The sequence below is a fragment of the Schistocerca nitens genome, chromosome 1 (genome assembly GCF_023898315.1).
Source record: "Schistocerca nitens isolate TAMUIC-IGC-003100 chromosome 1, iqSchNite1.1, whole genome shotgun sequence".
NCBI classification, from domain to species: Eukaryota; Metazoa; Arthropoda; class Insecta; order Orthoptera; family Acrididae; genus Schistocerca; species Schistocerca nitens.
Window position 1 is genome coordinate 118400989 of NC_064614.1, and position 26329 is coordinate 118427317.

The following is a 26329-nucleotide window of genomic DNA, read 5'->3' on the forward strand; positions in this document are numbered from 1 at the left end:
CTTGACTTTTGACGCATTGTGTTCGTTGCTGTCTTCATATTATTGCCGCCGCACGCATGTTGTGGCGGCTAGGGTCGAGTTCTATCAATGCAAGAAACAGCCCCATCAGTCTTACCGGGCGTGGGCCGCAACCCTGCACGGTCTTAGTCGCAAGTGTCATTTTGTCACGGAGCAGTCGCGAGAGTCATATGCCCACGTTATGGTACGCGACACCATTGTTCGTTCGACCCTTGATAGGGAGGTCCGGCAACGGGCCCTGCAGTTAGAAGACCCTTCCCTCGAGGAAGTACTGTCCATCGCTCAATCGTACGAAGTCTCTCACGCGGCAGGTCAACAGCTGGAAGCGTGGTGCGACGTCGCGGAGGTTCAGGGTGGCGCGGCCGCGTCCACTGTGTCCCGGGTGGACGACGTGCGAGCGGTACAATCCGGCCGTTCCGGCCGCTCCCGCACGGCGCGTAAACAGAATTCCGGCCGCCGGCCCCTGTTGCCGTCCTGTGCGTCGTGCTATATACATCACGATCTGTCAGAGTGCCCCCGGCGTTGGGCCGTTTGTCGTAAATGTACTAAAAAAGGTCACATTGCGAAAGTTTGCCGCTCAGCCTCCAAAGCATCGAAGGAAGCAAGTACAGCGGACATGGACGTTGACATTCAGGAAGTTTCATCGGGCCAGGCTCCCGACGCATCGGCCCACAAACTCTTTATCGAGGTGTCGGTTCGGTCGCGCCGGTTACAACTGCAAGTCGATACGGGTGCAGCAGTTTCGTTGTTGAATGCACAAACGTATTCGGACCTTGGATCGCCCCCGTTGGCGCCAGTTTACCGGCGTCTACGCGGTTATGGTAAACAGTTCATTCCCCTACTGGGTCAATTCACTACCGACGTGACTTACAAATCAGTCACTCGGCCTATTACTTTTATTGTTGTCAGTGATGCGAGCTCCGCTAACCTTTTTGGCCTGGATGCCTTTCAGGCTTTCGGTTTTTCTATTGCTGACACCATACAGTTGGTCTCCGAAGATGTTCCCTATCACTCATTGGAATCTTTGATCTCAGACTTTCCAGATATTTTTGAGGAGGGCCTGGGGCGTGTTTCCGATTTTGAAGCTCACTTAACGTTGAAGGCGTCGGCTCGCCCGCGTTTTCTACGCGCGAGACAGATCCCCTTGGCTCTCCGCCCTCAGGTGAAGGAAGAGCTAGACCGGCTGACAGCCCTAGGGGTCGTTCTTCCCGTGTCTTCCAGTGAGTGGGCTTCGCCCCTCGTTATTGTCAAGAAGCCCTCGGGAACCTTACGTCTTTGTGGCGATTTCAAGGCCACCCTTAATTCCCAATTGGTGGTGGACACCTATCCTTTGCCTCGTGCTGATGAATTGTTCTCCGCCGTGGCGGGAGGCCAATATTTTTCGAAAATCGATCTGTCGGAGGCTTATCATCAGATACCTCTTGATGAGGATTCCAAACGGCTGGCGGTCGTCAACACCCCGTTTGGCCTTTACCAATACCAGCGGTTGGCTTTTGGAATATCCAGTGCCCCGGCGATATTCCAGCGTTATCTTGAGCATGTCACGTCGACAATCCCTCATTGTATTAATTACCTGGATGACGTAATTGTCACAGGCCGCAGCACGAAGGAACACTTGCAAAACCTTCGCACCCTCTTTCTCAAATTCAGGTCTGTGGGCTTGCGTTGCAACCTGCATAAATCAACCTTCTTCCAACCGTCCATTGAGTATGTGGGCTACACCATATCTCGGCATGGCATCCAGCCACTAGGAAGTTTGGTCCAAGGTATCGTCAACCTTCCTCGGCCAACTTCGCTGAAAGAGTTACAAGCTTTTTTAGGCAAGATAGCCTATTACCACCGATTCATTCCCAGGGCTTCCACTATAGCCCACCCCCTGTACTGCCTTCTGCACAAGGGTGTTCCTTTTGATTGGTCGCCTGCATGCGAGCGCGCCGTGCCAATGTGCGCCTCCCGCGATCTTTCTGGTGGCTACTACACATACTATCTATATAACTGATGTGAACACAGATGGTTTACTTAGCTCTTCTCACCAGGAAAACGTTTAAACAAGTTCATGGACTACAACATAACAATCACTATCCAGCATTATAAGGAAATATTTGAATATTTCAATTCTTCTCCTCACGACAATTCATAGTTGCAAACTGGCAATCTTGTTGCTGACATGTTAACTAGGAAGAAATCAGAAGTCCTTAAATAGTCTGCAGATTTGTCACCACATGACTTCCATCTTTCCAGGCTGATAAAGACCAGATTCTATTGCAGTGAGACCCTAACAGATACAGTTAGTGAATGGTCTCTATCTTTGCAGACAGAATTATCTGTGTGCATGAATAGTGACATATATTCCTTCAGGGCCAAGAACAATTGCCGCTAAAAAAGGTTTAAGTGTTGTTGTTGTTGTGGTCTTCAGTCCTGAGACTGGTTTGATGCAGCTCTCCATGCTAATCTATCCTGTGCAAGCTTTTTCATCTCCCAGTACCTACTGCAACTTACATCCTTCTGAATCCGCTTAGTGTATTCATCTCTTGGTCTCCCTCTACGATTTTTACCCTCCACGCTGCCCTCCAATGCTAAATTTGTGATCCCTTGATGCCTAAGGACATGTCCTACCAACCGATCCCTTCTTCTAGTCAAGTTGTGCCACAAACTCCTCTTCTCCCCGTTTCTATTCAATACCTCCTCATTAGTTATGTGATCTACCCATCTAATCTTCAGCATTCTTCTGTAGCACCACATTTTGAAAGCTTCTATTCTCTTCTTGTCCAAACTGGTTATCGTAAATGTTTCACTTCCATACATGGCTACAATCCATACAAATACTTTCAGAAACGACTTCCATACACTTAAATCTGTACTCGATGTTAACAAGTTTCTCTTCTTCAGAAACGCTTTCCTTGCCATTGCCAGTCTACATTTTATATCCTCTCTACTTCGACCATCATCAGTTATTTTGCTCCCCAAATAGCAAAACTCCTTTACTACTTTAAGTGTCTCATTTCCTAATCTAATTTCCTCAGCATCACCTGACTTAATTCGACTACATTCCATTATCCTCGTTTTGCTTTTGTTCATGCTCATCTTATATCCTCCTTTCAAGACAGGGTCCATTCCGTTCAACTGCTCTTCCAAGTCCTTTGCTGTCTCTGACAGAATTACAATGTCATCGGCAAACCTCAAAGTTTTTATTTCTTCTCCCTGGATTTTAATACCTACTCCGAATTTTTCTTTTGTTTCCTTTACTGCTTGCTCAATATACAGATTGAATAACATCGGGGAGAGGCTACAACCCTGTCTCACTCCTTTCCCAACCCCTTTCATGCCCCTCGACTCTTTATAACTGCCATCTGGTTTCAGTACAAATTGTAAATAGCCTTTCGCTCCCTGTATTTTACCCCTGCCACCTTCAGAATTTGAAAGAGAGTAATCCAGTCAACATTGTCAAAAGCTTTCTCTAAGTCTACAAATGCTAGAAACGTAGGTTTGCCTTTCCTTAATCTTTCTTCTAAGATAAGTCGTAAGGTCAGTATTGCCTCACGTGTTCCAACATTTCTACATAATCCAAACTGATCTTCCCCCGAGGTCAGCTTCTACCAGTTTTTCCATTCGTCTGTAAAGAATTCGCGTTAGTATTTTGTAGCTGTGACTTATTAAATTGATAGTTCCGTAATTTTCACATCTGTCAACACCTGCTTTCTTTGGGATTGGAATTATTACATTCTTCTTGAAGTCTGAGGGTATTTCGCCTGTCTTGTACGTCTTGCTCACCAGATGGTAGAGTTTTGTCAGGACTGGCTCTCCCAAGGCCGTCAGTAGTTCTAATGGAATGTTGCCTACTCCCGAGGCCTTGTTTCGAGTCAGGTCTTTCAGTGCTCTGTCAAAGTCTTCATGCAGTATCGTATCTACCATTTCATCTTCATATACATCCTCTTCCATTTCCATAATATTGTCCTCAAGTACATCGCCCTTGTATAGACCCTCTATATACTCCTTCCACCTTTCTGCTTTCCGCTCTTTGCTTAGAACTGGGTTTCCATCTGAGCTCTTGATATTCATACAAGTGGCTCTCTTTTCTCCAAAGGTCTCTTTAATTTTCCTGTAGGCTGTATCTATCTTACCCCTAGTGAGATAAGCCTCTACATCCTTACATTTGTCCTCTAGCCATGCCTGCTTAGCCACTTGGCACTTCCTGTCGATCTCATTTTTGAGACGTTTGTATTCCTTTTTGCCTGCTTCATTTACTGCATTTTTATATTTTCGCCTTTCATCAATTAAATTCAATATTTCTTCTGTTACCCAAGGATGTCTACTAGCACTCGCCTTTTTACCTACTTGATCCTCTGCTGCCTTCACTACTTCATCCCTCAAAGCTACCCATTCTTCTTCTACTGTAGTTCTTTCCCCCATTCCTGTCAATTGTTCCCTTATGCTGTCCCTGAAACTCTGTACAACCTCTGGTTTAGTCAGTTTATCCAGGTCCCATCTCCTTAAATTCTCACCTTTTTGCAATTTCTTCAGTTTTAATCTACAGTTCATAACCAATAGATTGTGGTCAGAGTCCACATCTGCCCATGGAAATGTCTTACAATTTAAAACCTGGTTCCTAAATCTCTGTCTTACCATTATATAATCTATCTGATACCTTTTAGTATCTCCATTATTCTTCCATGTATACAACCATCTTTTATGATTCTTGAACCAAGTGTTAGCTATGCTCTGTGCAAAATTCTACCAGACTACTTCCTCTTTCATTTCTTAGCCCCAATACATATTCACCTACTATATTTCCTTCTCTCCCTTTTCCTACTGTCGAATTCCAGTCACCCATGACTATTAAATTTTTGTCTCCCTTCACTACCCGAATAATTTCTTTTATCTCATCATACATTTCTTCACCCCCCATGAACCATGGACCTTGCCGACGGTGGGGAGGCTTGCGTGCCTCAGTGATACAGATGGCCGTACCGTAGGTGAAACCACAACGGAGGGGTCTCTGTTGAGAGGCCAGACAAACATGTGGTTCCTGAAGAGGGGCAGCAGCCTTTTCAGTAGTTGCAGGGGCAACAGTCTGGATGATTGACTGATCTGGCCTTGTAACATTAACCAAAACGGCCTTGCTGTGCTGGTACTGCGAACGGCTGAAAGCAAGGGGAAACTACAGCCGTAATTTTTCCCGAGGGCATGCAGCTTTACTGTATGGTTAAATGATGATGGCATCCTCTTGGGTAAAATATTCCGGAGGTAAAATAATCCCCCATTCGGATCTCCGGGCGGGGACTACTCAAGATGACGTCGTTATCAGGAGAAAGAAAACTGTCGTTCTACGCATCGGAGCGTGGAATGTCAGATCCCTTAATCGGGCAGGTAGATTAGAAAATTTAAAAAGGGAAATGGATAGGTTAAAGTTAGATATAGTGGGAATTAGTGAAGTTCGGTGGCAGGAGGAACAAGACTTTTGGTCAGGTGATTACAGGGTTATAAATACAAAATCAAATAGGGGTAACGCAGGAGTAGGTTTAATAATGAATAAAAAAATAGGAGTGCAGGTTAGCTACTACAAACAGCATAGTGAACGCATTATTGCGGCCAAGATAGACACAAAGCCCATGTCTACTACAGTAGTACAAGTTTATATGCCAACTAGCTCTGCAGATGATGAAGAAATTGATGAAATGTATGACGAGATAAAAGAAATTATTCAGGTAGTGAAGGGAGACGAAAATTTAATAGTCATGGGTGACTGGAATTCGTCAGTAGGAAAAGGGAGAGAAGGAAACATAGTAGGTGAATATGGATTGGGGGGAAGAAATGAAAGAGGAAGCCGCCTTGTAGAATTTTGCACAGAGCATAACTTAATCATAGCTAACACTTGGTTCAAGAATCATAAAAGAAGGTTGGATACATGGAAGAATCCTGGAGATACTAAAAGGTATCAGATAGATTATATAATGGTAAGACAGAGATTTAGGAACCAGGTTTTAAATTGTAAGACATTTCCAGGGGCAGATGTGGATTCTGACCACAATCTATTGGTTATGAACTACAGATTGAAACTGAAGAAACTGCAAAAAGGTGGGAATTTAAGGAGATGGGACCTGGATAAACTGAAAGAACCAGAGGTTGTAGAGAGTTTCAGGGAGAGCATAAGGGAACAATTGACAGGAATGGGGGAAAGAAATACAGTAGAAGAAGAATGGGTAGCTCTGAGGGATGAAGTAGTGAAGGCAGCAGACGATCAAGTTGGTAAAAAGGCGAGGGCTAATAGAAATCCTTGGGTAACAGAAGAAATATTGAATTTAATTGATGAAAGGAGAAAATATAAAAATGCAGTAAATGAAGCAGGCAAAAAGGAATACAAACGTCTCAAAAATGAGATCGACAGGAAGTGCAAAATGGCTAAGCAGGGATGGCTAGAGGACAAATGTAAGGATGTAGATTCCTGTCTCACTAGGGGTAAGATAGATACTGCCTACAGGAAAATTAAAGAGACCTTTGGAGAGAAGAGAACCACTTGTATGAATATCAAGAACTCAGATGGCAATCCAGTTCTAAGCAAAGAAGGGAAAGCAGAAAGGTGGAAGGAGTATATAGAGGGTCTATACAGGGCCGATGTTCTTGAGGACAATATTATGGAAATGGAAGAGGATGTAGATGAAGACGAAAAGGGAGATAAGATACTGCGTGAAGAGTTTGACAGAGCACTGAAAGACCTGAGTGAAACAAGGCCCCGGGAGTAGACAACATTCCATTGGAACTACTGACGGCCTTGGGAGAGCCAGTCATGACAAAACTCTACCATCTGGTGAGCAAGATGTATGAGACAGGCGAAACACCCTCAGACTTCAAGAAGAATATAATAATTACAATCCCAAAGAAAGCAGGTGTTGACAGATGTGAAAATTACGGAACTATCAGTTTAATAAGTCACAGCTGCAAAATACTAACGCAAATTCTTTACAGACGAATGGAAAAACTGGTAGAAGCGGACCTCGGGGAAGATCAGTTTGGATTCCGTAGAAATGTTGGAACACGTGAGGCAATACTAACCTTACGACTTATCTTAGAAGAAAGATTAAGGAAAGGCAAACCTACGTTTCTAGCATTTGTAGACTTAGAGAAAGCTTTTGATAATGATAACTGGAATACTCTCTTTCAAGTTCTGAAGGTGGCAGGGGTAAAATACAGGGAGCGAAAGGCTATTTACAATTTGTACAGAAACCAGATGGCAGTTATAAGAGTCGAGGGGCATGAAAGGGAAGCAGTGGTTGGGAAAGGAGTGAGACAGGGTTGTAGCCTCTCCCCGATGTTATTCAATCTGTATATTGAGCAAGCAGTAAAGGAAACAAAAGAAAAATTCGGAGTAGGTATTAAAATTTATGGAAAAGAAGTAAAAACTTTGAGGTTCGCCGACGACATTGTTATTCTGTCAGAGACAGCAAAGGACTTGGAAGAGCAGTTGAATGGAATGGACAGTGTCTTGAAAGGAGGATATAAGATGAACATCAACAAAAGCAAAACAAGGATAATGGAATGTAGTCAAATTAAATCGGGTGATGCTGAGGGAATTAGATTAGGAAATGAGACACTTAAAGTAGTAAAGGAGTTTTGCTATTTAGGGAGTAAAATAACTGATGATGGTCAAAGTAGAGAGGATATAAAATGTAGACTGGCAATGGCAAGGAAATTGTTTCTGAAGATGAGAAATTTGTTAACATCCAGTATAGATTTAAGTGTCAGGAAGTTGTTTCTGAAAGTATTTGTATGTAGTGTAGCCATGTATGGAAGTGAAACATGGACTATAACTAGTTTGGACAAGAAGAGAATAGAAGCTTTCGAAATGTGGTGCTACATAAGTGTCAGGAAGTCGTTTCTGAAAGTATTTGTATGTAGTGTAGCCATGTATGGAAGTGAAACATGGACTATAACTAGTTTGGACAAGAAGAGAATAGAAGCTTTCGAAATGTGGTGCTACAGAAGAATGCTGAAGATAAGTTGGGTAGATCACGTAACTAATGAGGAGGTATTGAATAGGATTGGGGAGAAGAGAAGGTTGTGGCACAACTTGACTAGAAGAAGGGATCAGTTGGTAGGACATGTTTTGAGGCATCAAGGGATCACAAATTTAGCATTGGAGGGCAGCGTGGAGGGTAAACATCGTAGAGGGAGACCAAGAGATGAATACACTAAGCAGATTCAGAAGGATGTAGGTTGCAGTAGGTACTGAGAGATGAAGAAGCTTGCACAGGATAGAGTAGCATGGAGGGCTGCATCAGACCAGTCTCAGGACTGAAGACCACAACAACAACATTTCAATTTCTTCGTCATCTGCAGAGTTAGTTGGCATATAAACTTGTACTACTGTAGTAGGCGTGGGCTTCGTGTCTATCTTGGCCACTATAATACGTTCACTATGCTGTTTGTAGTAGCTTATCCGCACTCCTATTTTTTTTATTCATTATTAAACCTACTCCTGCATTACCTCTATTTGATTTTGTATTTATAACACTGTATTCACCTGACCAGAAGTCTTGTTCCTCCTGCCACCGAACTTCACTAATTCCCACTATGTCTAACTTTAACCTATCCATTTCCCTTTTTAAATTTTCTAACCTACCTGCCTGATTAAGGGATCTGACATTCCACGCTCCGATCCGTAGAATGCCAGTTTTCTTTCTCCTGATAACGACGTCCTCTTGAGTAGTCCCTGCCCAGAGATCCAAATGAGGGACTATTTTACCTCTGGAATATTTTACCCAAGAGGACACCATCATCATTTAACCACACAGTAAAGCTGCATGCCCTCGGGAAAAATTACGGCTGTAGTTTCCCCTTGCTTTCAGATGTTCGCAGTACCACAACAGCAAGGCCGTTTTGGTTAGTGTTACAAGGCCAGATCAGTCAATCATCCAGACTGTTGCCCCTGCAACTACTGAAAAGGCTGCTGTCCCTCTTCAGGAACCACACGTTTGTCTGGCCTCTCAACAGATACCCCTCCGTTGTGGTTTCACCTACGGTACGGCTATCTGTATCGTTGAGGCACGCAAGCCTCCCCACCAACGGCAAGGTCCATGGTTCATGGTTTATGTGTAACGAGCTTAAATAAACATTGCTCTATATTTGCTTTTACGTCATTTTCAATTGCATTCTATAAATTTCCAGATGACTCCCAGGAGTTTCACCTGACAGTTTCTTGTAGTTTTCCAACCTGAAGAATGTTGTATCTATTCAGATATTGATAAATAAGTCTAGTTATCTATTTCTTATAGGGGAGATAGCATCCTTTTCTACGATGGTATACATGCATGAATTCTGTTATTGGCCTCCTCTTAATGTCATGGCTATCTTTACTAATGAGAAAAATGCACCCAGACTGAGCATTAATACATAGGTTTTAGTCTTTGCTATAGTCTGTTATAGTTTTCATTCTCTTTGCACACATTATAGAGTGATATGTTTTACATCCTTTTTATATAGCACACATTTACACTCTTGAGTTGGTTTGTGGAATTTGTTGCTGGTACATATTTTATGATGAAGGTCATGTACAGTGAGCCTCTGGTTCCTACATTCTCTAGTCCAGCTCTCATCCAATTTGGCTGGTGTGTTGTAGACCTTTTGGTCTATCTCCTTCGTGTTCCAGTCTCTGATATTACTCAGCTCCTGACATGGTCCTGTGGAAGGTAGTCAGTGTTGTAATCTGATGCACTCTATGAAATACCATATTTACTCGAATCTCAGCCGCACTTTTTTTCCGGTTTTTGTAATCCAAAAAACTGCCTGCGGCTTAGAATCGAGCGCAAAGCAAGCGGCAGTTCTGAAAAATGTTGGTAGGTGCCGCCTCAACTAACTTCTGCCGTCGAATATATGTAGCGCTACACAGGCATGCTTTGCAGGCACAAAGATAAGTAATGGCGGCAAAACCTCTGTGTCAGTAAATGAATTTAAAAAAAAAAAAAAGTGGAAGATGAGCTTTTTCCTCTGCCCCGAGTTTCGACCACTGCATTTTCATACATTATCCAACGAAGTAAATACAAATTCCGTATTGTTCATCTTCGAATGTAGCAGCATTCCAATGTACTACGAAAATCCGACTGACAGGACTGTTTGGGATGTTTGTCAATATGGCCAACTCTACGTTCTGAATTTTTTCCTACCTGTGAGAAGAGATGGTTGCTAATAGGAACTTTTATGAATTGTGAATCAAATGCAGTATTCTCTTCATCATAAGAATAATATGAATATAAACATCTTTCCATGTATTGTTTCGTGTTTGCTGCTATCTCATTTAAATCCTGTCTGCCTAATAAACTACGAAACTAGAGTGAGACAACAGCAAACACGGAAGAATATACATATCATGTCATGTTTATATTCGTATTATTCTTATGCCTAATAGTGATACAGTTAGAAATGAAGCACGGCAATTGACTAGATTTTTAAATCTAAGATGACTCTAATTTCTGTCCAGAATGTAATGTACTAAAAAGGCGCCTGCAAAGATTTTCAAACGGAGAAAATTTTTCGCTAAACTCTCGTTCAGAACATCTTCTATCATACGCAGTCTATTATTTGGTTCTTACTGATCATTATCAAAGAAGGCAGCAGTGTAAGTAACAACAAATAGCAGTCTCTTGCGGTTGTTTCGGTTATGAGACAATTCCTCTCTTTTTTGCTGATTTTAAGTTTTTACCATATGTTATGACTGGTGTCCCTGCCATTTTAAATAAGTCATCGCTGTGATTGCTGATAGATTGGTTATGTTTGGGATACTGTATGAGGTTTGGATGGCAACTATGGTATTTTAACGGACTGATAAATCACCTTTGCTTAAGATTCCTTACTTAAAGTGTTTGTACAGGGTGGGCAAGAAGTCCCTGTACCATTGTTCAGTATGTTATTACTTAGGCTGGTAGGCATGTTACTTTTTATCAATTGTTGGAATTCATGTTTACATGTTTTTTCAGTCGCAGTTGAGTTTTAATTTGTAGCCATGGCAGATGTGAGTAGTCATAGTTACATTATTGAGGTAAAAATCAAACAACGGAAATGTGTGTGTGTGTGTTTGCTGTCTATTTTTGACGAAGGCCTTACTGGCCAAAAGCTTATTTGTGACAGTCATTTCATTACATTATTGAGGAGTGCTTAGTGGCAAGTGCATGGGTGCATAATTGATGACACACAGGGCAGACAATGAGGAAGATTATGGAAACATTCCAGGAAAGATTTAATAAGGTTCCCCTGCAAAAGGCAACAGTTCTGTATTGGTAAAGATGTGCTTTTGCTTTTGGCAGGGTTAAAGACACACCACAGAATGGAAGGAAGAAGACATGAGAAGAAACGTGCTGGAATCTCTGCTTCAATTGAACAATCTTCTATGACGCTGACATGTAAACATGTTTTGGAACTCGGTATACTGAGAACAACAATGCAAGATCATATGAAAAAAGACCTTAATGTTAACCATTTTTGACTGACATTCATAAACGAGTTATCGGATAAAGACCAGAATGAGCACGTTTTAGCTATTAACTCAATTTCCAAATACAGCAAGCAGTGCCAAGGTTATGTTTTCAGAGGAATGTGCCATTTATCGCAGTTGACGTGCAAGAAATTTTGTCTTTTGGGCCAAAGAGAATCCTTATTACACAGTCAAGTTAGAAAAGAACATGCCTCATGCGATGATATGGCCAGCAATGATAGCACATCTGCTTGGACCATACTTTTTTGAAGGGACTGTGAATGGTGCACATTATTTACACATGTTACAAACATGATTAATATCTAAGCTTGAGGAAAGGGGCCTCGCAGAAGGCATACGGTTGCAGCATGACGGAGTGCCTCCTCACTACAATGTTGCAATGCACGAGTTCTTAAATGAACACTTTTCTAGGATGGTGGGTAGGTCATGGTTCATCAGAAACACCCTTGAAATTGATGTACAAGAATTCCTGAATGTACCTCATCTGACAACTCATTATGTGGAGTCATTCAGGTGCAAGTATCTGCAAGTCATTATGGTACAAATAAAGAACAGCGCAGTACTGTTGAGGATGAATCACACACCATAACACAGGATGTGCTCAAAAATACGCCAAGAAGAACATGGAGGCATATGCAAATGTATTTACAGCATGATGGGGAACACACCGATATACTGGACACTTAATACGTAAGTAAGTACTTGCATTAAAACAAATCAAATCAATTAGCATTTGATACTAGGGGGTACGGGGACTTCTAATCAACCCTGTATATAGTGTGTAGTAAGAATTAGGATCTAAAGATGAATTTTAAAAGTGTCTAAATATCTGACCTGCCACTTCCAATTGCTGGTATTGCAATTGACTTCAGGTTTTTCTGATCAGCTAATGTAAGGCAGTTCTTAACAGTCTTCTCCAACTTTTCAGTCGAGTCCACCTCATTCCATGCTGGACCGTTTACGTGAATTACCCATTTTGCAGGAAAATTGTGCCCAGCACAAATGGCAGCTGAAAATAATTCAGATACAGCACAGTTTAACAACATGAAAACTAAAGTTGATGAATAATTTACAAACTTGAGGGCTGTTTGTTATCTGACAAACTACTTGTTTGCAAAAAGATAACATTCAGGTAATATGCAAATCGTGGTGTTTAAAAAATAATGCACACAAAAAAGATTTACAAGTATTACATGTGCAAACAGCTACAAAATATACACTCTTAAAGTAAAAACTGGAGCAGGCAGTTGGAAATTGGAATGTAAAAGTAATACCTTGGGTAACACTCTAGCTTTTGATTTTGGGCTTTGAGTAACTCACATTTCACACACACACACACACACACACACACACACACATCCTTATAACCAATTTTACATGTTATCCTTCTTCTTCATTTATGAATTTTTGAAAGACAATGTTTCAAGTGTATATTTTAATTTTTGCATCTGTCTGTTCCGTTCCAGTTGTTCCTGGTTTGATAAATGATAAAGACACATGTGTCTCACCTATAGCTAATATTCAATTTTACTTTTATTTACATTGCTACTACACTCCGTGTTTAGCCAGTCAAATAAGAATTATCTTTAATGTTTCAGCCAGATATTGCTTGATTTTATGAAAATTCAAGGGTGCTTACCATTTGTTGAATCCAAGCTTCCTTGGTTTGAGCGCAACTCATGGATTTCCTGAAATGCAAATAATTACTGTTATAATGACAGTGATAGAATACACATCATTATAAAAATCTAACTGTGGAAATAATTGCTTAAATTACAATCTATAGCTTACAAATACAAAGGCTTTGCATATCTAGGGAGGCTTGTTTTTGCTCTGCTCAAACGTTTGACCAGTAATGTACGAGCAAATATCCTACTGTTGGACATGCTATCCAACAGAATAATAGTACTATTTCTTTTCTCTTTTGCGCAATCATGTAAGTACCAGTGTCTTGAGCAGTTGCCTCTTTTACGGTGCATAGCTTGTCTCCAGCATCACTTAAAGGATATTTAGAATTTTTCCACCACTATACCTCATATCCTCTCTTCAGTCTCAAGCACGCGTGTGCACGTGCACACACGCACGCACACACACACACACACACACACACACACACACACACACACACACACACACTGCATTTTCTTTTCTCCAAACCCTCCAAATCCTTCTCTTTTCACACTAAGTATTTTCTTTGATCTTCTTGAACTATTTTCTGTTCTATAACACAATACAGCACAAATCAAAATCTCATGAAGGATATTTATTTGTATATAATTTCATACCTGCATGAATTCTTTGCCTCCTTTTTTTTCTAGTGCTTGCCCAACTTCACCCATCATTGCTATAGCAGAATTGGTAGGATGCACCAAAGCATCTGAAGAAATATTTGTTATGTCACCCTGTACAACAGTAAGCTGCAAAGAAAGAAGTCATAGTTTAGTAAAGCACTCTATAAAGGTAGAACTACATGAAAAGCTGTGTCCCAATTAATCCCTGATAACATCTGCACTTTAACAACATTTTCCAATGAAAATTTCAGTAAACTCTGAATACTGGGATATGGCAACAGAAGAATGGTGGGAGGACAGTGCTTAGTGGTTGGAAATTGGTGAAATTATGGACACACATTCCAAAAATTAAAATATTTAACAATTTCAAAAGCCAACAAAGGAATAATTTACAGTGAATACAATGTAAACCTACACAACCAGATGCAATAATTTAAGATGTTCTGGAATTTCTGCCCCATTACTTACAACCAACAAGCTATATAAAAGGAAATCACTGTCTTAAAAAATATTTCCAGTCTCTCACTAGTGAAAATAACACTAACATGGTTAGTCTTGGACAATAAATCACTATGTACATTTTTAAAAAAATTACCCATGTGAAATGTAGGTACATATGATTAACAGTTTATAATGTAGAACTACATGCATTTGAAGCTTCATAGGAAATTTATGTATATATGTTCAACATCTCCTCCTAAAATAATGGATTGATTTCAATCAAACTTGGTGTACTTATTACTTGCTGTCTGGAAAGAAGCACTGTGGGGGTGAGAGTCACCTATCTCACAAAGGGATGTGGTTGAAAATAAAGCGTAATGCACCGTGTGAAAATACCCAGAATATACTCATCCAGTACTCGAGTATGCAAAAAACTTTGCACGAAATTCTGAACCTTTACAAAATCTTTTTTTTAACTCACCACCCCACCCCCTCAAAATAATGAAAGGAAAAACATTTATCACTTTCCCTGCATCATCAAGCATGACATTTCAATTTATTACTTGTTTACTGCTAACTCCACTCACAACACCTTTTAAGACAGTATCCACAGATACCTTTAAATGTGTCTGCAAAATTATATCACTGTACAACATACAGCTTAGGATATATGAGACTTCGTAAACACTGATATGCCTGAAAAAACTAGCTGCTCTTAAGATGGAGTACAAATTACCCAGTCTATACTCAACCACTGTTTGATAGTGACAGCACTTGGTGACTTCCAACAAAATTTAAACATAATTTCAAATGTTTTCTAAATTTTTTCTGGCTTACATGCAAAACATCAAATATTCAAAACATTACTCATTTGTAAATAACTCAGAAGTTTGAAGCTGATCCTTTAAAGAATTGTGGGCTTACTGTTTTCTTAGTATCTGGAAAGAAGCACTGTGGGGTTAAAAACCACCTACATCCCACAGGGCTTGGAAAGAAAAGGGGGCGACACTGAAGTAAAATTGAGAACACCTGGGGTAATTTCAACTACTTCTGTTAGGTATATGACTTAAAGTTTGTATAAAAATACTATGGGATAAGATTCCTCACTATCATCTTGTGAGATTGTGGATGAGAAGTGGAGACCTAAAAAAGTTTGAAAACAACCAGTTACTATTTCATTTTCTGTATTTACGTGATTTGGAACACTTTTAAAAGTTTTATGTGCTATTTATCTCTTATTTGTGCTGTTCATTGTGTCAGCAGTTTGTGAGAATGAGCAAAGCAAAGGCCAGTAATTTTGTCAATGTGTCTTGGGAACAAGATCAATCTTCACACCTGAGTACTGCATTTAACACAGTCTCTGGAACCGTATGGTGCAAAACAGCAGAGAATTAGGCATATACATGTGCAATATATGTCACACACCTATATGTTCAACATCTCCTCCTAAACTCTTGTATCAATTCCAACCTCATTTGGTACATGCTGGGTTAGGGTGGAGATGGACAGGGAGACAGTGGGGCAAAGCAATGAACAAAGAAAGTGGGATGAGGAGATGGAAGAGAGGAGATAGACAGAGGGAGGGTAGGGGGAGGGAGGAAGTGATGAAGAGAGAGGGGGAGGGATTAAAAAAGAGATTGCTACTCACTACATACAGGAGGCATTGTGTGCACACGCGCACGCTCTCTCACACACTCACACACACACACACACACACACACACAAACACACAAATGGTCATTGTATCTGGCCTTTGTGGCCAGACTGCAGACTGGATCTGCATCTGATGTGAGCAGCAATACTGTGTGGTTGATGGGGAGAAGAAAGCAGGGAGAGGGGAGGGGGTAGGAGGGAAGGGGTGGGACAAGGTGTTAAGTGCTGCCTCTGTGAGCATGGAGGAACCTGGTGGGGCCAGGATAGAGCTGTTAGGTACAGAGTGGGAATGCTGTGCTGGGGTGATGGTGGCAGCAACAGGTAGCAAAAAAGGGAGATGGGAGAGGAGAGAAGTAGAGAAGGGGGGATAGACTAATGGATGGTGGACTGGAGGCGCATTTAGTGCTGGACTGGGAGCAGGGATTGGGATAGGGAGGCGGCGGACTGGGACTAGCGAGGGCTGAGGCCAGAAGGGTTACGAGAATGAAGAATATGTTATAGGGAGAGTTTCCACTGGCAAAATTCAGAAAAGCTGGTGTTGATAAAAAGGATCCAGATGGCACAGGCTGTGAAGCAGTCACAGAAGTGAAGGACGTCGTGTTCGGCAGCACGTTCAGCAAGGCAGTTCTCATGCTCACATAGAAAGCAGCGGAGTGGTTGCAACTTAGTTTGTAGATCACATGGCTGCTTCCACAGGTAGTCCTGCCTTGGTGGGATAGGTGATTATAGTGACATGACTGGAGTATGTGGTGGTGGTGGTGGCGGCGGCAGATACATAGGACAGCTCTTGCATCTATGTCTACTGCAGGGATATGAGTCATGGGGGGAAGGGGTTGGGAGCAGTGGTAGAGAAATGACAGACAAGGATATTGTGTAGGTTTGGTGGACAGTTGAATAACACTGTGGGAGGGGTCAGGAGGGTAGGGGTAAGATATTTCTCACTTCAGGACAGGAGCGAGAAGTTTTGAATCCTTGGTGGAGGATGTGATTCAGTTGCTCCAGTACTAGGTGGTACTGTGACACGAGGGCAGTGCTCCTTTGCGGCCGGACGGTGGGAATGTGGGAGGTGGTAGGTCACTGGAGAGACAAGGCACAGGAGATCTGTTTCTGAGCAAGACTGGGAGGGTAATGTCAGTTTGTGAAGGCAACATTGAGACCCTTGGCATACTTGGAGAGGGACTGCTTGTCATTACAGATGCAATGACCACAGGTGGCTAGGCTGTATGGCAGGGACTTCTTGGTATGGATTGGTGGGGAAGCTATTGGGATGGACGAATTGTTGGTGGTTGCTAGGTTTGATTGGAGAGAGGTACTGATATAGCCATCATTGAGATGGTCAATGCCGAGGATGGTGACTTGTTGGTTTGAGGAGGATCAGGTGAAGCGAATTGGGGAGAAGGTGTTGAGGGTTTACAGGAATGTGGATTGGATGTCCTCACCCTTGGTACAGATCACACAGACGTCATCAATGAATCTGAACCAGATGAGGGGTTTATGATTCTGGACTATTAGGGAGGGTTACTCTAAAAAGTCCATGAATAAGTTGGCATAGGATGGTGCCACGCAAGTGCCCATTTCTGTACCAAAGATTTGTTTGTAGGTGATGCCTTCAAAGTAAAAGTAATTGTGGGTGAGGACATAGTTGGTCTTGGTGACGAGGAAGGAGGTTGTGGGTTTGGAGCCAGTCAGGCATTCAAAAAGGTAGTGTTCCATAGTAGGCAGGCCATGGGCATTGGGGATGTTAGTGTACAGGGAGGTGGCATCAATGATGACAAGCACGGTTCCAGGTGATAAAGAAATAGAAACTGTGGTGATTCAGTCGAGAAAATAGTTGGGTTGAGTTGTTTGGGGGAGGTGACCCGACAGCGAGGTCATCGGTCTCATCAGATTAGGGAAGGATGGCGAAGGAAGTCGGCTGTGTCCTTTCAAAGAAACCATCCCGGCATTTGCCTGGAGCGATTTAGGGAAATCGCAGAAAACCTAAATCAGGATGGCCGGACGCGGGATTGAACCGTCGTCTTCCCAAATGTGAGTCCAGTGGAGGAAATAGTCTTTTTTATTTATTTATTTTTTAAATAGGAGGGTAGGCTTCAGATAATAGGCTCAAGGTGTTGGTCCATAACAGCAGATGGGTTTGTGGAGTTTAGGAAGCATGTAGAAGGTCACACTGCGGGCAGGGGTAGTAGAGAGATAGATTCAAGGGAAAGGTTCTGGGATGGGCCTAGAATTTGAGGAGGGACTGGAGATCATGCTGGATTTCTGGGATAGGTTCACTGTGGCAAGGTGTGTAGGTGGACAAATCTGACAGCTCGAAAAGTTTCTCCACCAGATGATCCCTGCAATTCAGAACCACAGTGGTGATGCCCTTGTTGGCATGTAGGATTATAAGGTGGTATCAGTTTTTAGGTGGTGGATTGTAGTTCTTTCTGCAGATGTAAGGTTGGCTTCCCTGTTGAGGAATTTGGGGACTGATTGTGGAGCAAGGTTGGAAGTTCGGAAATTCTTGAAAATTATCAAGAGGTGATTTGGGAGCAGTGTGTGTGTGTGTGTGTGTGTGTGTGTGTGTGTGTGTGTGTGTGTGGGAGGGGGGATCGTGGTTGGATGAGGGACTGAACTGTGTCAGACAGGGTTCACTGTCAGTTTTTGATTGAGCTCTGATTGGTAGGGTTGGTGGCAAAAAAGTGTTTCCACTGTAGGGATTGTAAGAAGGTCTTTAAAAAGCCCAGCATGATTGCGTTTGGGAGAGGGACACGAGGTGGGGCCTTTGGAAAGAACTAATACTTCTATGGGACTGAGTCTTTTGGAGGACAGGTTCATGACCATGTTTCAGGTCTGTTTAGTTTCTGGATTCTGTATGGTGGTGACAGGAATTTTTGAAGGTGAGCTAAATGGGGGTATGCAAGGAAGCGTTTGTTGTCTATGAGAGGATACAAGGGAAAGACCCCTCAAACACATTCAAATTAAAATTTAATAAATTTTCTTGAGAATGAGAATCAGCATGGTTTCAAAATGCATTGCTTGTATGAAACTCAGCTTTCCCTTTTCTCACATGATACACTGCAAACTATGAATGAAGAGCAACATGCACATTCCATATTTCTACATTTCTGCAAAGCATTGACACTGTGCTCCATTGCAGGCTGTTAAAGAAGGTGTGAGCATATGAAATAGATTCATAGATATGTGAGTGGCCCGAAGACTTCTTAAGTTATAGAGCTCAGTATGTGCCCTCGATTGTGAGTGTTCATCAAAGACAAGGGTATCATCAGGAGTAACCCACTGGTGGACAGGTTGGACAGCGATCTACAGTTGTTTGTTGATGATGCTGTGGTATGCAATAAGATGTCAAAGTTGAGTGACTGTAGGAGGATACAAGATGACTTAGACAAAATTCCTAGTTGTTGTGATGTTGGATACAGCATTAGTAGTGACATTCTTGGCACAGCCATGCTAAAGATCTGGTTGTACCAATGCAAAGCGACATGAAATAGAATGAGCATGTGAGGATTGTGGTAGGAAACTGAATGGTCGACTTCAGTTTATTGGGAGGATTCTAGGAAAGTGTGGTTCATCCATAAAGGAGAGTGCACATAGGACCCAAGTGTGATATATTCTTGATTACTGCTCATGGGTTTGGGATCTGTACCAGCTCAGATTAAAGGAAGACATCAAAGCAATTCAGAGACAGGCTGCTAGATCTGTTACTGGAAGGTTCAAACAATACGCAAGTGTTATGGAGATTTGCGAACTCAAATGGGAATCCCTGGAGGGAAGATGGCATTCTTTTCAATGAACACAACTGAGAAAATTTATAAAACCGGCATTTGAAGCTGACTGCAGAACGATTCTACTGCCTCCAATATACATTGCGCATAAGGACCATGAAGATAATATACGAGAAGTAAGGCTAATACGAATGCATATAGCTAGTCGTCTTTCCTTGCTATATATGCGAGCGGAACAAGAAAGGCAATGACAAGCAGTGGTATGGGTTACCCTCTGCCACACACCATACAGTGGACTGCGGAGTATCTGTGTAGATGCAGCTATGGAGGCTCTTGTAAACCCTAGCTTGGCTAAGCTCTTAAACCTCGTATTCAAATGAAATTACAGAGCCAGAAACATTTGACTAAACTGGCAGGTGAGGACTTGGCTTATTTCATATGCCTTGTAAACTAGAAATTTCATTTTACGACAAAATCTCAGAGCTTCTCCGAAGCTAAATGTTACACTGTACCCGCCTAAGACAGCTTCACCCCCAACCCTGAACTAATCCCCAAATATTCCCATGTCATCTATCCTGATAGGAGTTTGTTATTATCTTTCTTGTCACTTGCTGATATACCTGGTCATAAGCGACTTTCCAATTTAATCCCTGAATAGTTACAGTTCCTTCCAACTTTTGTCAAGTGAAGACATCTCTTGTCCAAACAAGCATTTGTATCAGTATCCGCTATGTCTATCACAGAGACAAGATTCCACATGTTTAGGCTTGTCATTACATAAAAGAATATGAAAAGTTTACGCGATTCTTTCAGCAAATTTCTGATCAGGAGTTGTAAAAATACTTTTTCTGATATATTAGAACATAATGAAACAATATCAAAACTGCTTATAATCTCTTATTCTCAGCATCCAAAATCCTTAGGCCACTGGACAAAATCAAAAAATTATCACACTACTGCTCGTTAACAGACAGTGCATGGATACCAAATATGTACCTATTGCAGAGATCATAGCCCTAAAATTAATCTTTTCAGTGCAAAATATGATTTGATTGCAATGTGAAATTCCCATGCAAAGTGCCAGCCCATGACTCAATAGCAAGAACAGTGCTCTTTTCCAAATAGAAGATAAATGTGAATACAAAGTAAGTTTCAAAAAACTGGCCTGTTATAGCTTCAATTGTTACATTTAGAAGGCACAATGACATTGTGAAACAACAAATTTCAGTTTAACATGAACAATTCTGATGGTACTATAAAAAATATTTATTGCGGGAAAGTTTGCCAGTTTTATACAGTTCTAAATGTCTAGACTTTATGACAAATCATGTTTACTATTCACGTGACAAATGTGCACCAGTTAAGTGATGAAGACAGAATTATAAATTGGAACACATTTGGAGAGTAAGGGATTTCAATATAGGAAAGTACTGTATTCCAGATAGGTTGCAACATATGTATGACAGGCTGAATAAGTTTTTAAAAAGATTCAAATAACATGCAGGTATTATGGAGATACTGCTGGAACTCAGTGGGAATCATTGGAGGAAAGGTGACATTCTTTTCAAGAAGCACTACTGAGAAAATTTAGAAAACGGGCATTTGAGGCTGACTGCAGAACAATTGTACTGCAGCCAATGTACATTTCATGTAAGGACCTTGAAGATAAAATTGGAGAGATTAGGGCTTGTATGTAGACATATAGATAGCCGTTTTTCCATTGCTCTATTCGGGAGTGGAATAGGAAAGGATATGACTCATAGTGCTACAGGATAACCTCCACCATACACCATATGGTGGCTAGTGAAGTATGTATGTAGATGTAGATATGTTCATTTCTGTGGTTTGGGATGTTTAGGGGGAAACAAACTCAGAATATGGATGTCTGGTGATAACATTTATCACAATATGGCACACACACTCATACCTATTTGTTACTTTTACTGAAAATACAATTAAAATATTTCAAATACATGCAGTGTGTACTTAAATTTGTATTCATATGTAATTATAAGTTTCAAGCATAAACACAGTGTGTCTCAAAATGAAGTGAAGAAAGAAGTGTTACTTGTTCCCTATAAAAATTTCCCAATGAAACATCTAGGAATGTACGTATTTTAATAGTGTGTACTTCACTTATTATAGTAGAAAGCACTGTCTACAAATTAGAAATAAAGTTCTTACAGTTAATAGCTCAGATTTTCCATCATAAGATTTATAAAGCTCTACCATAAAATGTAAAATAGCGTGGATGTTTTCATCTGACGCATTGAAAAATGCATGATATTAAACATTGATCACAACAGGGCATAAGGTAAACTGTCTTATGAGTGCTACATAGGTCATAACACTAGACAGAAGAGGTGATGGTGCTCTCATTTTCTGTAATACTTTATTATTTACAGCTTAGTTACACAGAACTATCACTGTTCCTCCTTTCACTGTCAGAACTAACATATGTTGCAGACAATGGCATTTTCAGAATAGCCAGCCAAGTGTGTGAAGATATGACTTGAATCCTGGTTACTGATTTGCTGCCATTAACCCAAGAAATCTCTGATTTCCATTTTTATGTTATTGCATGACAAGACTTAAATGTTCTATGTATGGCTTGTTAAGTGACCCTCCATCACTGCAGAAATAAAAAGAGTTATAAGACATTGCAGGCTGGGAGACCCCTAGGAGTTTCTGCCTCTGCACACAATGGCCTCTTTCTACACAGTGAGTGAGACTGGTGTCTCTAAGAGTAGCTGCTTAGTGTGTAACAGAGCAAGGTGGAAGTACTCTACATGTTTTATACCACTCCTGATATTAATATTTATCTCAAAATCTCATTTTGTTACTAACACATCTGTGAAAATATTGTAGAAAGGATAGTTCTACTTGGTAGCAGAGATGGTGGGTCACAGATAGGCACAACCAAAAAACTAAACAACTAAGCTTTTGGCCAAAAAGGCCTTCATTCGAATTAGACAATACAAACACACACACACACTCATGCAAATGCAACTCACACACACGACCATCAGCAGTCTGGCCTCAGCAGCCACAGACTGTTGTCATGTGTGTGTGAGTTGTATTTGTGTGTGTGTGTGTGTGTGTGTGTGTGTGTGTGTTTGAAGCTCTGTTTGTCCATTAGCTTGCTTGTTTGATAGTCTTTCAGTTGTACTCATCTGCAATTCGACATCTCTGCTATTCATGATTAGCAACTATCCATTTCATAATACTGACATCTATGACAGTTACATAAAATTCTAATTTGTTATTTATACTTTATTTCATTAAACCTTATTATTTGATGAACAGTTTAATGATAATATAGTATTTAGTTCACCTGGAAATATTTTTTCTAAAGAAATATCCATGATACACAATTCATACAAAATGCATGGAGGGAAATTGTCAATGAACAAATAGCTGTTTGTTTCTAAATTACTTTAGTTCACTAGAAAGCTATCATTCTCCTCTTCTACAAAGATGCTTTACTTTTTCCCAACACTTCCTATTTAAAAAGTTACTTTTATTCAAAAATTTTGTGTTCCAAATGGTACAATCTTAAACAGTGACTAATTTCAAAATTCAGTAATGCAGTTCTGAAGCCTGGATTTTTGTGATTCCAAAAATGCTTACTTTCACTAGATCAACTTGCAAGTTTGTTATATGCAAAATAAGGAAAAGGCAACCACTCACCTGTAGCAGACATGTGTATGAAGCACAGAAATACGTAACAGGAAACAGTATTCACACCAGCCACGAGTGTGCGCGTTTGAGTGTCTGTGTGGTTGTGTGTGTGTGAATGAGTGAACTTCAACTAGAGAATGGGAAAGAACTGAAAAGATAGTGCAAATTCTGTTTCCTGTTACATGTTCCTATGCCCCACACCTCAGACCAATATGGAACACTAGTTGCCTCTCCCCTATTTTATGTATTGCTTCATCCAGGAATATCTACATCCATACTCTGCAAACCACTGTGAAATGCATGGCAGAGGGAATGTCCCACTGTACCAGCCATTAGGGCTCTTTCCTGTTCCATTCACGTATGAAACATGGAAAAATGACTGTTTAAATGCCTCTGTGCATGCTGTAATTAATCTAATATTATACACTTGTTCCCTATGGGAGCAATATGTTTGGAGTTGTAGTATATTCCTATAGTCCTCATTTAAAACTGGTTCTTTGAAACTTTGTTAGTAGATGTTCTTGGGATAGCTTACGTCTACCTTCTAGAGTCTGCCAGTTCAATTTCTTCAGTGTCTTTGTGACATTCTCCCATGGGTCAAATGAACCTGTAACTATTTGTGCTGTCCCCCTCTGTATACATTCAATATCACCTGTTAGTCTTTCTTGGTGTAGGTCCTACACAGTTGGGCAACATTCTAGAATGGGCCACATAAGTGATTTATAATCTATCTCCTTTGTACATTGATTGCACTTACCCAGTATTCTATCAATAAACTGAAGTCTACCACCTGCTTTACCCACAACAGAGCCTGTATGAACATTCCATTTCATATCCCTATAAAGTGCTACACCCAGGTAGTTGTACGAGTTAGTCGATTCCAAATGTACTAATTATTATTATAGTATAGGAGACAAGTTTTTTCATTTTGTGAAGTTCGCAATTTTACATTTCTGAACATTTAAAGCAAGTTGCCAATCTTTGCACTACATTGAAATCTTATCAAGATCTGACTGCATATTTGTGCAACTTCTTTCATAACTGCATCATCTGCAAAAAGTCAGAAACTACTATTAATATTGTCCACATGTTCATTAATGTGCAACACGGACAGCAAGGGTCACAACGCACTCCCTGGGGCACACCTGATGTTATCCATTATTGTTATTTTGTCAATTATTCAGTTCGGAAAATTTTACGTTTTAGAAACTTTTTGGTAGATTTTGGGAATACCCGCATAAGTAGAAAACATTTTCATAAAATTTACCTATAATTTTGCCTTTTATCTGACCTATACAGCTGATAGTTAACCAGACTCGATCTTTTGTCTTTTGTAATTTTGTGTCCTTTAGTTATGTTATTTTTTAGTTTTATATTTAAAATGTAATACTGAATTTTGATTTTTAATCTTATGCATGTCTACAAGTAGGCATGAAGGAAAATCTGGTCAGTCGCCAGATCGCATCCATGATGTCTACAACAAGTAGCAAGTCAGAAAATTGTTCAGTTACTGTGTGAAACATTCTATACTGAGCCATCAATTAGGTTACCCTGGAACCGAATACTGAAATTACTGTGTTAATCAGCCACCAGAGCACTGTGTGATATAGGGTCTACGTACATAACTATTCACCTGGTTCATATGCTTAAAATATTGCTTGTGACAAAGCTCATCATCAGGTTATAAAATAAACACAAACAAATCGAGAATGAATGACTGCAGTGTGGTATACATTATTTGATATATGTCTGTAAGACACTTTCACAACAGAAGATCATCAGCATCATGTGACAATATCACAACTGAACGCAAAATACCAGGTGAGTGTAGTTAAAAGTGACCATAATGTATATGTATGGGTGTGTGTGTGTGTGTGTGTTTTTGTATCACATGGTGTCATCTTTGTGTCTTAGATGATGAGAGGAGAGGGAGAAGCTCAGTGCCGGCACATATCTTATTTCTCTCAAACAGCATCTAGGAGACTACCATGCTCGAAGTACGCATTTGACAGACAAATCATCATCGGTATTTCTACATGTCCCAACTTCAAAAGACACTACAGAGAGGTTTGGAATTTAATTCTGCGCACTGGTGTGAGTCTGGTGATCAGGAACTTTGCAATATTGCAATGGTAGAGAGATGGTATTTACCATACCTCCCACCCCTGCCCAGGTGAATAATTTCACCTCTAGGTGTCCAACTGGCTACCACCAAGATGAGCCAACCACACAGAGGTGTTCAGTTACAGAGGATGATTTCATCACTACAAGATGATGGTGTTGATGTGGATTGTGTGGTATCCACAGCTTTATGTGGATATATGCCCAACAAAAATTCTGTAATGACACCTGGAAACCATCAAGATACTACATGCAAGAGAGTGCCAATAAAGTAATACAGTGATTTTACATATGTGACAGGGGAGATTATGTATGAAATACAAGGATGAGTCTGAAGTTGAAGACAGAATTGCAGAATACCCTATACTGTACTAAAAAGGGTTAATGTCTGAGGACCTTGGTAGACTCCATGCTTTTAGATAACTGATCTGGAGTGAAGTTCCAAAACAGAATATATTTTGGTACTTTATCTTTGTGCAGTGTTATGAAAGTCAATTTAACAGATAAAGTACAAAAAATATACAATGCTGTTAACAGGAAATAAGAGTGCAAAACTGTTTTTATTGTTAAAATATTGTTTTCTTCCCAATGAAAAGCTCTCAGATATCCAGCCGCGTGGGGTCGTTCAATTTTCACTGTTAATTTACTTCTTGTAATCTATTTCCCTCACATCAAGAGTGCCTCTTCTGCCTTTTTTAACTGACACATTCTCTGTATCTTTTCCTCCATTTCCGAAAAAGAACTTCAAGTTTGAAAACTTGTATTATTCCTCACGTTAGTCTGTTTTGGTTAAGAAAAGATTCAGAACAATGGTGTAAATTTGTTAGAAGCTCATACTGAATTGTAATAATCAAACAATGGAAAATCCAGAATGGAATGTAACAATACGAGAGAAGGAAAGTTGCTACTCACCATAT

General features: G+C 40.6%; 1 protein-coding gene across 1 annotated transcript in view; it reads right to left on the reverse strand.

Moving 5' to 3' along the window:
• Nucleotides 1–26329, reverse strand: part of LOC126242404 (core histone macro-H2A.1-like) — a 65032-nt gene that overhangs the window by 20121 nt on the left and 18582 nt on the right. The window contains exons 5-7 of the mRNA XM_049948084.1: nt 13786–13917; nt 13140–13188; nt 12335–12509 (exon numbers count right to left, since the gene is read on the reverse strand). Coding sequence (XP_049804041.1) covers nt 12335–12509; nt 13140–13188; nt 13786–13917 — 356 coding nt within the window. The remainder of the gene's footprint in view (nt 1–12334; nt 12510–13139; nt 13189–13785; nt 13918–26329) is intronic.